A 13,501-nucleotide genomic window follows, 5' to 3' on the forward strand; every position below is an offset into this window, starting at 1 on the left:
CATTGCATCATATTATGGAACGCTTCTTCCATCTTCTCTCTCTCTCTCTCTCTCTCTCTCTCTCTCTCTCTCTCTCTCTCTCTCTCTCTTTCTTTACTAGGCTAGTTCCAATTTCAGAGTCAATGAAGTCTGCTTCAAAGATATAATTTAGATGTGTCTTGGGGGTGAATAGTAATAAGTATTTTTGAAATATTAACAAAACTAACAAAACTGTCTTGTGTATTTCCTAATGGATGTGTACTGTACACAGACCTAGGATAATCACAAAGAAATAGGAAATACCATAACTTCTATCAACACTGACTCTGAGCTTGTCTGGCAAGTTTAATATGTCTAAGAAGGAAATAAACACTGAGGTGGCTATCTAGATAGCCAAGAGAATGGGTTTGCTTCACTATGAGGGCTTTTAAGGCAAAATTGTACTGTTTGTGTATGAACCTCAAATAATCGCATAGCTTTATTCCCCTGCATGAGCAGACACGGCTTTTATGGTTATCTGCTTTATAACTTCATAGTCAGAGCGTCTTAGGGCTGAACTCATTTCTTAAGGAAGCTTTTGAAGAAGATTTACAAAATCATGACGATTTTCAAAATTGTAAGGTAGAATTGCCTTGCCTGTGCAGAGATGATGACCCAATCTCTCTTCAAATGGCCTTTAAAATATACAGTCATTTGATTTACCAACTAGCTAAGCACTAACTTCCCTTCTTTAAGCAAATTTAAATATCTCCAAGGAGAAAAACACCAACAGACATCAGGAAAAATACCAGCAAGGCATTTCTCCTTCACTGTCTTAATGAACCATGCTGAACTCTGCATTAGATAGTCTCCTTGAGTAAATCAGCTGCACATAGGATGATTGCAGGCTGCCTTCGCACTGGATATTGTATGAGTCACTAAGCTGCATAAAGTGATGACTATGATATGTTTCCCACAACTGAACACCTTAAACAAAGCATTTGGCTCACAGAGGCCTCAATACATACTTTGCTACTGTTTCTCCATCAGCGTAAGACAAAACATTTTATAAGCATAGTACCTGCATACCTTAATGTGACATGATGCAATACTAATATTCTTAAGATGAAAGTCAAAATCTGAATGTGCAAAGAAGTAAGACATACGATAACACAGGATCATATAAAGTACATAAATACCTGGCATGTTTTGAGATTCTGCTGAGGGTCTGGGAATAAACAGAAATATAACTGGACAGAGGTGGGAAAAATGCATGATTGATTGCAAGGACTTTTAATGGATATCAGCTGTATTAAGCAAAAATAATTTTAGGTAAAATTATCCACAGGAAGGTAAATTAATAAGATGATGACCTTTAGGGTCTACTGCATTTTTTAAGTCTATAGAATACATATCCCATTAAAATAATGTATACCAAAGTATCTATCAACTCCAGCATTTGATGGTTAAAAATGCTGCCCAATTCTGTTTATCTTATAATGTCGTTGTTGTCATCATTGTCTCTTTACTGTGCCTTCGTTTATGTGACACAGACAAAGGGACACAAAGTTACGTTTGGCAAAATGACAATGGTTCCTCTCACAGACTCCTTATGTCAAAGCTATTTCTCTTTTGCCTTTTATTTTAGAAGTTTTTTCCAAGTAAACAAACTCTCTGACATTTGGATCTAGCTTCTCATACAGTGAACCCAAGTTTCCCACCCCCATAATCAATATAGACATCCCATGTCCACTACTTATAGAACATGTAAAAGTCTATATCCTGTTTATATGTAACTGCCTGAGAACACAAAGCTACTTCTTACCTGTGTGGTAAAACTTCCCTGAAAATCCAAGGTTGAAGGTAAAATTTGCAACCTGAGTGCGCAGTAAATTTTGAGTCTCTAGTAATGCCTGAAATAAATAAGAAATTAACATCATTTTAGAAAAATAAATATGAAGCCCTGGGATGCCTCTTTCACCAATGTGTGTGCATGAGAGAAACAAGAGCTTAACTGAGCTCTGGTGTCTGATGGGCATCGATTGTGTATTCATATTGCAGCTATTGTAATTATTACGAATGTTATTCTATTGAAGGTCACAGAACTGTGAAACAGTTAAATCCTGAGCACATTATGCATCACTGAGAGCCAATTCTCCAACTGCACAGCCTTGAAATCATTTTTCATTTTGTATGAGACATTTCTTGAATTTCAGATTATTACATTTCCTTTCCATGGGGGAAATTTTTAGAATGGTTGTTGTAGACAAGTCCTCCATATGTTACTAAGGAACAGGGCAGAACTTTTATTTGCACTACATTTTATTATGTGACCGTGTACCGCTCCCATGATTTTTAGGGTAGAATTATTGAAGTGAAAGCTTGAGCTTTTACTTCACAAACTAATGAGCAATATACATTTATAAGGTGTTGCTGGTAATTCTGAAAAGAAAAAAAAACATAAAATAAATATGCTATATGCTGCCAATTCCATGAAGAAATATTCTCAATTCTCACAACATAGCAAACATTTCCTTAATCCTTAGATTTTGAATTACACTATTATAACTTCCCACTTGTAGGTAAGATAAGAACACATTGGTAATAACTATCCAGAACTGCTCATTTTATTAATACTCTAGCTCTATCATTACATCTTAACATATACAGTGTATTTAGGAACTCTCTCATGTTCTTTTCTTTCCTTATAGGAATGACTGCTGATTATTGATTGAGAACTCATATCCTATTTTCCAATAGATTTATGAGAGAACTTTTCTCTGGTAGAAAATTGGCACTATTAATTTCAATACTTTTTAATGACTGGATCCAGACATTGTGGAAAAGAGAGAGAAAGAGAGAGAGAGAGAGAGAGAGAGAGAGAGAGAGAGAGAGAGAGAGAGAGAGAGAGAGGAGAGAGAATATATTGGAGCTACGCATTGGGTCCCTTCACCCAGAGATTGTGGAAACCCTGAGGAAGAAGAAGGGGAAAAGGTAGAAGTCAGAGGGGTGGAGACAGCAGGAGAACATGGCCCACAGAATCAACTAAGCAGTGCTTACACGGGGTCACAGAGACTCCAGAAAGCACTGGGTCTGCATGAATCTGTACCAGATCTTCTGTGTATATGTTATGGCTGCTATGTTTTTCTTGTGGGATTCCTAAATGGGGGAGCAGGTATATCCCTGACTCTTTCATCTGCACTTGAAACTTTTATCCTCCTATTGGGATGCTGTCCAGTCTTGATATAAGGCCTATGTCCTTATTTTGTCTTGTTGGGCAGTCATCTTTGGAGGTCTGCTCTTTTCAGTAATGGAAATGGGGAGGTAGTCAGGGTTGGGAGGAGCTAGAGGAAGTGGAGTGAGGGAAACAATACTCTATTTTCAATAAAAGAAAGAAGGCGTTGCCAAAATACATGGAATTTGTTGAGGTCATTGTTGAATGCTATGGAACAAAGCCTTTAAAATGTGGAATTTTTTATTAGTGAGTCGCTTTTCTGTTCCCAGACCCTATGATACAGTATATTGAAATACACATTGTTTTTTTTATTTACTCCTTTCCCTTCTTCCTCTCTGATCCTATCCACTCATTGTTTTTTCCTCTGAGTTCCTAAAGTCATTCATATTTCTACATGCACCATTTTATTTCAATAAGGGTTTACTATTGTATAGTGATCTTTTATTTATGTTCAAATAAATAAAGCTTGCTTGAAGATCAGAATACAGAATTTAGACACTAGAGGCCAGGGAGTGTTGGCACACACCTTTACTTCCAGGATTTACATCCACCCTGGGCTACACAAGATTGAGTCTGTCTAAAAAGATAAATAGAATTCACATGAAGGTGCTCCCAGCACTCAGGAGTCACATGCCTTTAATCCCAGCTCTAGGGAAGTGGGGAAAGAAGTGATTTGGCTGGGCGGAGAGAGGTGTATGTAAGGCAAGAGGAGACAAGAACTCATTGAGTCTGAGAGTGTTGGTGGAAAGCATCACAGTCAGCAGTGATGTTGATGACAGGATTCACCCTTTGTCTGAACCTTGGTAGAGGTAAGAACTCTCTAGTGGTTTGGTTGCTTTGATTTTCTGATATTCAGTTTGAACTCAATATTTGTCTTTGGGTTTTTATTAAGCATGCTACACTTTTGTATCGAGAATAATAAACACGAACCATGTAGCTTTAGGCCTTACTGCTGACAGAAATGAGGGTGGAGAAAGAAGGAGGGGGAGGGTAACAGAGGGGCTTGGGAAAGAGAGGAAGGAGGAGGAGGCAGATAAAGAGGAAATATATAAATTAGATAGTCACATGTGTGCAACTATTACTCTTCATAGAAGTCTAGATGGTGCTTTGTCGGGAGTTTTGTGGAATATTTTCCCACACATCTACTCATTATGTGCTTTTGAGGGGAACACTCTAAAAAGGAAACAGGAAACCACCCAAGTCAACCTTACTCTGCAAGTCCCCATTACCTTTCTTTTGGGTTTTCAAAGGACTGTAGGAACAATAGTGTTTCCATTATTCATTTTATGTTCCTCTATTTCCTACTCTCTACAGTCATGCTGGGCTTCCTGAACAGAAACAACATTGGACACTTGACTCAAGAAAGGTATTCTATTAATGGTTCAAGTTTTATCAGCCATTTTCATTCTTTATTTTTCCTATATCTATAAAATGGAATAAGGAACACACGTATGTACTAAAATTATTTTAAGATTACATCATGGGGACATGAAAAGATTCATTGTTTGCTACATAATATGGCTTGAGTAGTGTTCACTAAATAAGCAAATTGAAAAATTCTGGAGATGTCAGTCTTTCCTATCAGTCATAGATATCTGGGATCTTTAAATATTAAGCTAGGCTATCTGCATCTCTCCATTTCCTACTTTACCAGGTAGTCCTTAACCTGAACCACCACTGAACCACCCTCTATGTGTCTCTATCTCTAGCTCGCTCTTCATTCTGCTTGGAAAGCTACAGTTATTCCCAATCTCCATTCAAAACTCCAACCCATTCATTAAATCTTTATTTAAATGTCATCGTTCTTCAAGAAGCAAACTTTAATGCCTCAAAATTTTCCTTTCTTCATCTTTTAGAGAGTGTTTCTAAATTATTTTCTTAAAATTTGCCTAATTTTCTGTTTTATTATATCTACTTTGCATCTTATTTCCCTCTCTAGTCAATAAAAATGATCAGGTTGATCAAATTTTAGTCATTTTTTCCTTATCCTTTGTTAGAAAATGCAATTTTGGGCATGTGAATTATATTATAGTCAGATAAAACACAGTAATGCATGACAATAAATAGGATTCATTTCATTTATTTCATTTGTAACATTTTTTCAATGCTAAAATGATAAACATAGATCAGCCAAAAGTTGTATCGGAACAGTATAGACAAAAACTTACATTTTGCCAACCTATTGTTTAATATCGAAGCTGCATAGCGATGTGTTTCAATTTGAGTAAGGGAGCAACAGAGGCCAAGGTATAAGCGCTGATGTGCTTGCACTACTTAAATCTCTAAAATCACGCAGACATATTCATTGATGAGGGGAGTAAAACTACCCAAGCATGGCCTCCTAGTGCATGTCATGCCAAATGTGGGAGTCAAATGACAAACATAATGAGAATAAAGCAAATTGGCTCATAAAGAAGTATCCCAGATGCCCAAAATACCTTAAATTATGCTAAGAAAATACTCTAGTTTGTACAACTCAAAGAAGAAAATTTCTGTGTTTTTCAGTGACCAAAATAAAATAATGAATATATTTTAAAAATCAAATATAATTTAAACATAGCTGTCTAAAATAAGTTTGAAAACAAAAGCGCTAAGCCTTCAAAATTACAGAGGAGTTGAAAAAAAGAGTAATTTGAAAATAGAAAAAAATCTAAAATGCTAGAAGCAAGATCAGCATTTAATTAATATGTCATAGATATCTATATATGTTCTTTATTCTATTTTTAAGCAATTAAGATTGTTTTATTCATTTCTTATTCTGTCAGGACACTTTTGCTAGTTTCCTTCCTTCCTTCCTTCCTTCCTTCCTTCCTTCCTTCCTTCCTTCCTTCCTTCCTTCCTTCCTTCCTTCCTTCCTTCCTTTTCCCTCCTTCCCTCCCTCCTTCCCTCCCTCCCTCCCTCCCTCCTTCCCTTCTCCCTTCCTTCCTCTTTTTCTGAAATTGTAATATAATTACAACTTTCTCCCATTCTATTCCTCCCTTTCTCCCTTTGAACCCTCCCGTATTTCCCTCCTTTTTGCTTCCTTTTATTGAAAGCATGATTATTTTTTCATATAATATATTTCAATTATGGTTTTTCATCTCCAACTCTGAGATTCTCCAGTGGGACTCCATCAGAAAAAAACCTGCTTTTTCATTTGCCAGTGATTATCAATTAGACATAGTTTCTAGGGGCTAGAACGGATAGGGGCTTGTGTCCACTTTTCCTCTTAGTGCTGGGGTTCCATTTGGATCATACACATGTAGGCTTTATGCTTACTGCCACAGTCTCTGTGATCATAAATGCCTCCAGTTTGGTTGTATCTAAAATGCCTTACATCCTTAGTGTCCTCAAATCTGCTCTGGCTCTTATAATATTACTATCTTCCCTTCCATAAGGTTCCCTGAGCCTGAGGGGAGAGATTTTATAGACATACCATATTTAGCACTGAAGAGATGGCTCAGGCAATAAAGGCTAGTCTTACAACCAAAAATATATAAAAAAAAATTCCATTTATGACTTAGAGTTCTGAGGGCCTTTCACTCTTTGTATATTACATTTTCCAGCTGAGAAGTTTCTGCATTTGTTCCCATCTATTGCAGAAAGAGTCTTCTCTGGTAATGTCCAAGCAAACACTGATTTATGAGTACAGCCAAAATGTCATTAGGATTCATTGTATGGCCATGTTCCTTTAGTAGAACAGTAATATTTGGCCTCGAGGTCCTTGGATAATCTGGTCACTGGTTCTATATCACATGAGCATTTTCAAGAGTCAGTTCCATCTCATAGAGTGTGCCTAACTCAAATCAGATTGGCTGCTTACCCCCCAAATGTTTGTGTCACTATCACACCCGTGCATTTGGAAGGCAGGTCATCATTGTACATCTTCTAGTATTGTATTGAATAGATATGGGAAGAGTGGACAACCCTGTCTTGTTTCTGACTTTAGTGGAAACACTTTGAGCGTGTCTATATTTAGAGAGATGTTGGTTGTGGACTTGCTGCAAATTGATTCCATTATTTTAAGATACTCCCTTATATTCTTAAACTCTCTAGAACATTTTTCATGAAATGGTGTTAAAAATTTTCATAGGCATTTTTTTTTTGCATCTAATGAAATGAACCTTTTTTTAGTTTAGTCTGCATATCTGGCATAAAGCCTGCTCGGTCATGCTAGACGAAGTTTTTGATGTGTTCTTATATTCAATTTGCAAGTATTTTATTGAGAATTTTGCATTTATGTTGAAAAGGAAAATTTATTTGTAATTCTCCTTCTTTGATTGGTCTTTATATCCCTTGGGTATCATGGAACTGTGTTCTTGTAAAAAGAATTGGTCAATCTTCCTGTTGTTTCTCTTTTGTGTAATAATTTGAGGGGTCTAGGCATTAATTCTTCTTTGAAAGTCTAGTAGAATTCTGTATTACATCCGTTTGACTCTGGCCCTTTTATGATTCATATACTTTTAATTATTTCTTTTATTTTAGTTTTGGTCATGGGTCTACTTAAATTGCTTATCTTTATTTGATGGTAGGTGGTATATATGAAGAGAATTATCCACTTTTTTTAGATTTTCCAATTTGGTGGAATACAAGTTTTTAGAGTATGTTCATATGATACTCTGAATTCCCTTTGTGTCTGTTGTTATATCCCTTTTATCTTTAATTTGATCTTCTTACTATGCTTTTTAGTTAATTTGGCTAATGTTTTGCCAACTTTATTGTTCTTTCTTAAAGAAAAAACTCTGCCTTATTGCTATTTTATATCATCTTTCTTTGTTTCTATTTCATTGATTTCAGTACCAAGTTTGATTATTGCTTACTGCTTATACTTTTTGGATTTAACTATTCCCCACTAAAACTTTCAGGTGTGATATTAGGTTACTAATATGAAATCTCTCCAATTATTTTTATGTGGACAATCAGTGCTATGAACTTGCCTCTTAGAATCACTTTCATTGTGTCCCATATGTTTGGGTAGCTGTGTTTTCATTTTCATTCAATTCTAAAAATGTTTTTAATTTCATTTTTAACTTCTATCATGACCCACTTTTCTTTCTTATTTGTAGAAAGTTGTAGTCTGTTTTTTCAACCATTCTGTTAGTCTGTGTCTCTTTATTGGAGAATTGAGAACACTAATATTGAAACTTGTCAATGAATAATTTTTGTTGATCCTTGTTATTGTGTTGTTGAGGTATAGACTTCCCCAGCCTATTCTTTTGATTTGTTTATCTGGGGTTATTTATTTTTTGCTGGATGAGATAAACCTCTTCAGGTTGATGCTTTCCTAGTACCTAAGTACCTAAATTTGGTTTTATTGTTGAGTATTTTTCTTTCTTCATCTATTGAAATTGAAAACTTTTCTGGTTCTGAGCTTGTAGAACATTCATCCAGGCCCTTCTGGCTTTTAGAGTCTCCAATGAAAAATCAAGTGTTAGTCTAATAGATCTGCCTTCATATTATATTTGGTCATTTTTTTTATCATTTAATAATTTTTTTGGTATAAGACATTTAGTGTCTTGACTGTTATATGCTGTGGGGAATTGTTTTTCTTTGATCTGAGCTTCTTTTTCTTACTCTATTTCTATTAGTGGAACTCATATTTTCCTAGTATCCTAGATCTTTTGGATGTTTTGTGCCTTGCTTCTTTAAGATTTAATCGTTTCTTTGACCAAAGTATCAATTTCTTCTATCTTGTTTTCATTGCCTCATGTCTTGTACTCTCTTGGTAAGATACCTCTAAAATATCTGCTTGAATTCCTAAGTATTTCCTCTCCAATTTTGTCTTAGTTTTTGGTTTTCTTTATTTATTCCATTACCTCTTTCATGTCTCGAATAGTGTTCATCTCATTGTATTCTTTATTTGACTATTTGTAGATTTCATCAATGGATTTATTTTTATCTTCTCAAAGGTCTCTGATCATATTCCTAATAACTATTTTGAGTCCTTGTGTTCTGCTTCAGCTATATTGCATATCCCAAGGCGTATTCTACTAGAGTAGAGTTGTTAGTCTTTAGTGGAAACATATTGTTTGACTGTTATTAACATGTTTTTATGCTGCTGTCTAGGCATCTTGTTTGAGATGGTTATAGGTTTGGTGCTGATATCTGGTCTTGTGTTTATTAGGTAGGTATTTCATTCCTTGGTTTCTGTTGCTCTCTCTTGTCCTTGGGAGTGTGGAGGCTGTGGTTGGCCTGGTAAAGAATGATTCTGGGAAACTTTGAAGTGTGGCTACTGTAGTTTCTGCATAGAATTTATTCCTAGGAATTGAGAGCTGACACTAAAATCGGGGGTTTGGCTAGGAGATGGGGGAAGCTAAGAAGGTTGAAAGGAAGAAAAAAATCTCTGTGTGCAACCAGGATCAACATGTACCCCTGGGGATGGAAGCAGAGAGGAAGGAGGGGCCACAGCAAATTTCATGCTACAATGGTGGGAGCAAGACTGGGGAACTTGAATGGAAGAGGACGAAGGGAAGTTAAGATTGCCAACTTTTTCCTGGCCCTTGTGATGAGTGGGTTCCCAGGGAGTGTCTGTGGGAGTTGGTGACTGATCCAAAGGGCAATATGCCTCTTCCTGATATTCAAGGTATTTTTTTTGTTTTTGTTGTTCATTAATTATCATATTACACACACACACACACAGACACACACACAGACACACACACAGACACACACACACACAGTCCCAGATGTAACTTGTTCCATTTGTATAAGGTTACTTGCATGCATGTTTTCAAACCTGGCTATTTGGTAATAAATAACCAATTGTTGTGGTTTTCCCTGAGGTGTTTTTTTTTTCCTCTCCTATTCCTAGCATTCCTTAGTTGCCTGTAGTTTTTTATGTAGGGTTGAAGCTTCATGAGAATTTTTCTATTTACTTTGGAATATTCATTTAACTCATATCCTTCCTGCCCTAGATTCTCAAGTTCTGGGATTGTAGGCATAAGCTACCCTAACCAACTTAACTGTTCATCATTCAAAATAAAATGATATGAAGTGATAGTATTTACCTATATGTTTCATATAATTTTTGTTATAATCAATATCTTAATAAAAATTCTATTTCTTACCTTAAAATAAGATCATGCTTTTGGAATTCTCCATCCAAATTAGTTATACGGATATTTTCCTCATAGAGAAATTGCTTTGTGAAAGATTGGCTCATTCAGAACAAGAGGGATAAAATGAGCACACTTGTCTTAGCAGTCAATGTAACCTTCAAAACCTGAGATCACATAGAGTGATTGTGTGGCCACAAGATTTGTAAACAGTCAATTCCATACGCATTTGGTCCAAAGACTAGAACCACAAATGATGAGTAATAAGATAGCCTTATAAAGAGGGATGAAATTTTGAAGTTTGGTTTTGAATGCCCCTGATTCTCTTTATGTCCCCTTCTCCCTTAAAAGTATCTCCATTTTCTTTTTATGGTTGATTTTGTTTTTAAATAATTGCTTACTGCTTATCAAAGAGAAAAACTGATGAGTTTATAACTCTATCAAAGTTAACTGTAGTAAATAACCGCATCATATACCTTAAATAATATACTATTGGACAATTTAGCTTGGTGTAATTGATGAATTAATTTACGTGAAACAAGTAAACATCTCTGATGATAGTACTAGCCAAAATGTGGAGGGGGTCTCTTGTAGGAGTATCCTTCAAATTGTTTGGCTCCTTTGACTACTATTAAGCTTAAACTAAACAAAAACATCTGAGGCAAATATCTACTTACACTTTGGTTTTCCAACTTTTCTCTTAAGTCTTTTGGTGTATCTTTTTCTCTGAGCTAAGTCACCAGAAATAAGGTATCTGGAGCACACTATCTCCCAGCTTCTCTCTCCATAATCCTCCTTTCTCCTTTCCATCCTTGCATGCAGACTATACTCTTGCTGTACTTTGGGCACTATTCTGTGTCTGAGGGATGTGGTAGAGAACCAAACCAGAACATCCAATACATCTGAGCTTTCTCTTCATTTGGTAATATAAGTCACTACTTGAATTATCCCATTATATTCACCCCAATGGCTTCATTAATTCTATTTCATAAATGAGTAAAATAATGCTCAGTACAAATTTTTGGCACACAAACCTGACAAATTTTCATTTATGTATGATACAAATCAATAAAATAATTATTTAAATGAAAAGAGTTTTATGCTATTAATAAATTCAAAATGCCTGCATTTCATAGAGTAGGCGATAGATCAATGAAGGTGTCTTTTAAAAAGTGGTCATTTAGTTGAGGTCATAATAGTAGTATAACCATGTCCAAAATGAAAGACATGGGCATTAGCTTCAGACATGAGAGCTAGATTCAGTGTCATTAAAGAGCATGTGATCATCTTAATGCAATCTCTCTACTTCACATAAACTGGGATTCATAATTTAATGTGTGTCCTCTTAGCACTTGCTGAAGAGGAACCTGTTTCCATCTTTGAACCTGTTTCTCTCTTTCCTATTGTTCTTACTCAGCCATAACTGTGACAAAGCATCTGTAATGAACAGCTTCCATGAAGAAATTATTTGTGGTCATGGTTTTCAAGGTTAAAGCCCATGACTAAGTGGCCTGGTTAACAAGCTTCCAGTAGGTAGGAAAACAGGAAGACAACAAGACCATTTAGGAGACTGGAAGTTGTACCAGCAAAAGATACTAAAAATGGGGCTTCTGTTTGAGACACTAAAGACAGGAAAAAAAAAAAAAGGAAATCATGACGCAGTGTGACTGCTGCGGGACTGGTGTGGGAAGTGAATGAGACCAGAGTTTCGTGAACAATTCTAGTTCCTGACTCTCAGTGAAATTGGGAAATTTGGAAAGTCTTTAAAGGAAAATTCAACACCTTCCCTACAATTTTACAAATTTCTTCCCCAAAGAGCCTGAGTGTGCTGGGGAAACCACTACACATCACCCTACAGGAGAGTTTCAAGTCATTACTTTTACAGTTTTTCACCAGGGACTGGAGGCTATATTTCAGAGATAAACTACACACTTAATGTTTTTGAGGAATGGCCTCATGACATAGGATATAGTTTTTGAATAATGGAAGGTCAAATATCACACTAGGTAAAGATGCTGGCAATTAGAAGACAATATCTGAAAGGTGATTTGACCTTGTAAAATAAGATTAACTTATATCACATCTGAGCAGAGTTTCCATTTTCTGCATAATTATTAAAGAACACAGAAAGGTTATATAAATCAAATTAAATTTGAAATCCACTTACAGTGTTGTGAATTTTGTCTGACTGCATCAGCGAAACATTTTGTGTGTCTTTGAAGCTTTTTTGTTGGTGCGGGTGGGTTTGTCATCCACCCTAAACTTCGTTATGGGAGAGTCTCAAATTCAGGTTGGTGTTCACAGAATTCTGGGCCTCTGTTAAATACAATTTTCAAAAGTATGCTATGTGTGCTTCTGTTGGGAACAGTGAGACCCCAGATCCTGAATTTCTTGTAATCCGCTGATCTGAGTGCCTACAGCTGCTCTGAGCAGGAGACCTTCAGGAGTTCCTGATGGCAGGAGAGTGGTTTCTGGTGGGTTTGGCTGGGGCGTGGCTATCTCCAACACAATAAAGGGGGCATTCTTGGGGAATTCAAGGATGACCCGTGTCGCTGTCTCTCTGTCTGTGTGTGTCTGTGTATTTTAACTTCCAGCCCTCTTGCCCGAAGCTCCCGAACTGGGTGCCAGCGCACAGAGCTCAGACACCGGGGCAGGTGTGGGGCGCAGCATGCTTCTACTTTTGTTTTCTTTTTTTTTTTAATTAATTAATTTATTTTTTCATTGAGAAAAGAAAGAAAAAAAAACAAGTTTCCACCTCCTCCCAGCCTCCCATTTCCCTCCCCCTCCTCCCACCCTTCTCCTCCTCCTCCCACCCTTCTCCCCCTCCTCCCACTCCTCTCTTCCTCCCTCTCCAGTCCAAAGAGCAGTCAGGGTTCCCTGCCCTGTGGTAAGTCCTAGGTCCTCCCCCCTCTGTCCATATCTAGGAAGGTGAACAACCAAACTGGCTAGGCTCCCACAAAGCCAGCACGTTGCATAGGATCAAAACCCCGTGCCATTGTCCTTGGCTTCTCATCAGCCCTCATTGTTCGCCATGTTCAGAGAGTCCAGTTTTAACCCACGCTTTTTCAGTCACAGTCCAGCTGGCCTTGTTTTCTGTCCTGTCACTAGGACTAGGAATTCATTGAGAACGGTGGGATGGTAATCAGTCATTGTAAGACTTAGTTTCTTTCTCAGATGTATCGTTAACTTAAATTTACCTAGGTCCTTTCAAACTATCATAGAGCCTTATTCTTAGAATCTGTTTCTTTCTCTCCTGTTACTCTTACTCAGCCAC

General features: G+C 36.7%; 1 protein-coding gene across 1 annotated transcript in view; it reads right to left on the minus strand.

Annotated features, from left to right (window-relative positions):
• The window catches only part of Ndst4 (N-deacetylase and N-sulfotransferase 4), a 267,713-nt gene that overhangs the window by 139,561 nt on the left and 114,651 nt on the right, over positions 1-13,501 (minus strand). Inside the window, exon 3 of the mRNA XM_075981451.1 lies at positions 1,784-1,871. Within this exon, the coding sequence (XP_075837566.1) occupies positions 1,784-1,871 (88 nt within the window). The remainder of the gene's footprint in view (positions 1-1,783; positions 1,872-13,501) is intronic.

The sequence above is a fragment of the Microtus pennsylvanicus genome, chromosome 7 (assembly GCF_037038515.1).
Source record: "Microtus pennsylvanicus isolate mMicPen1 chromosome 7, mMicPen1.hap1, whole genome shotgun sequence".
Lineage (NCBI taxonomy): Eukaryota > Metazoa > Chordata > Mammalia > Rodentia > Cricetidae > Microtus > Microtus pennsylvanicus.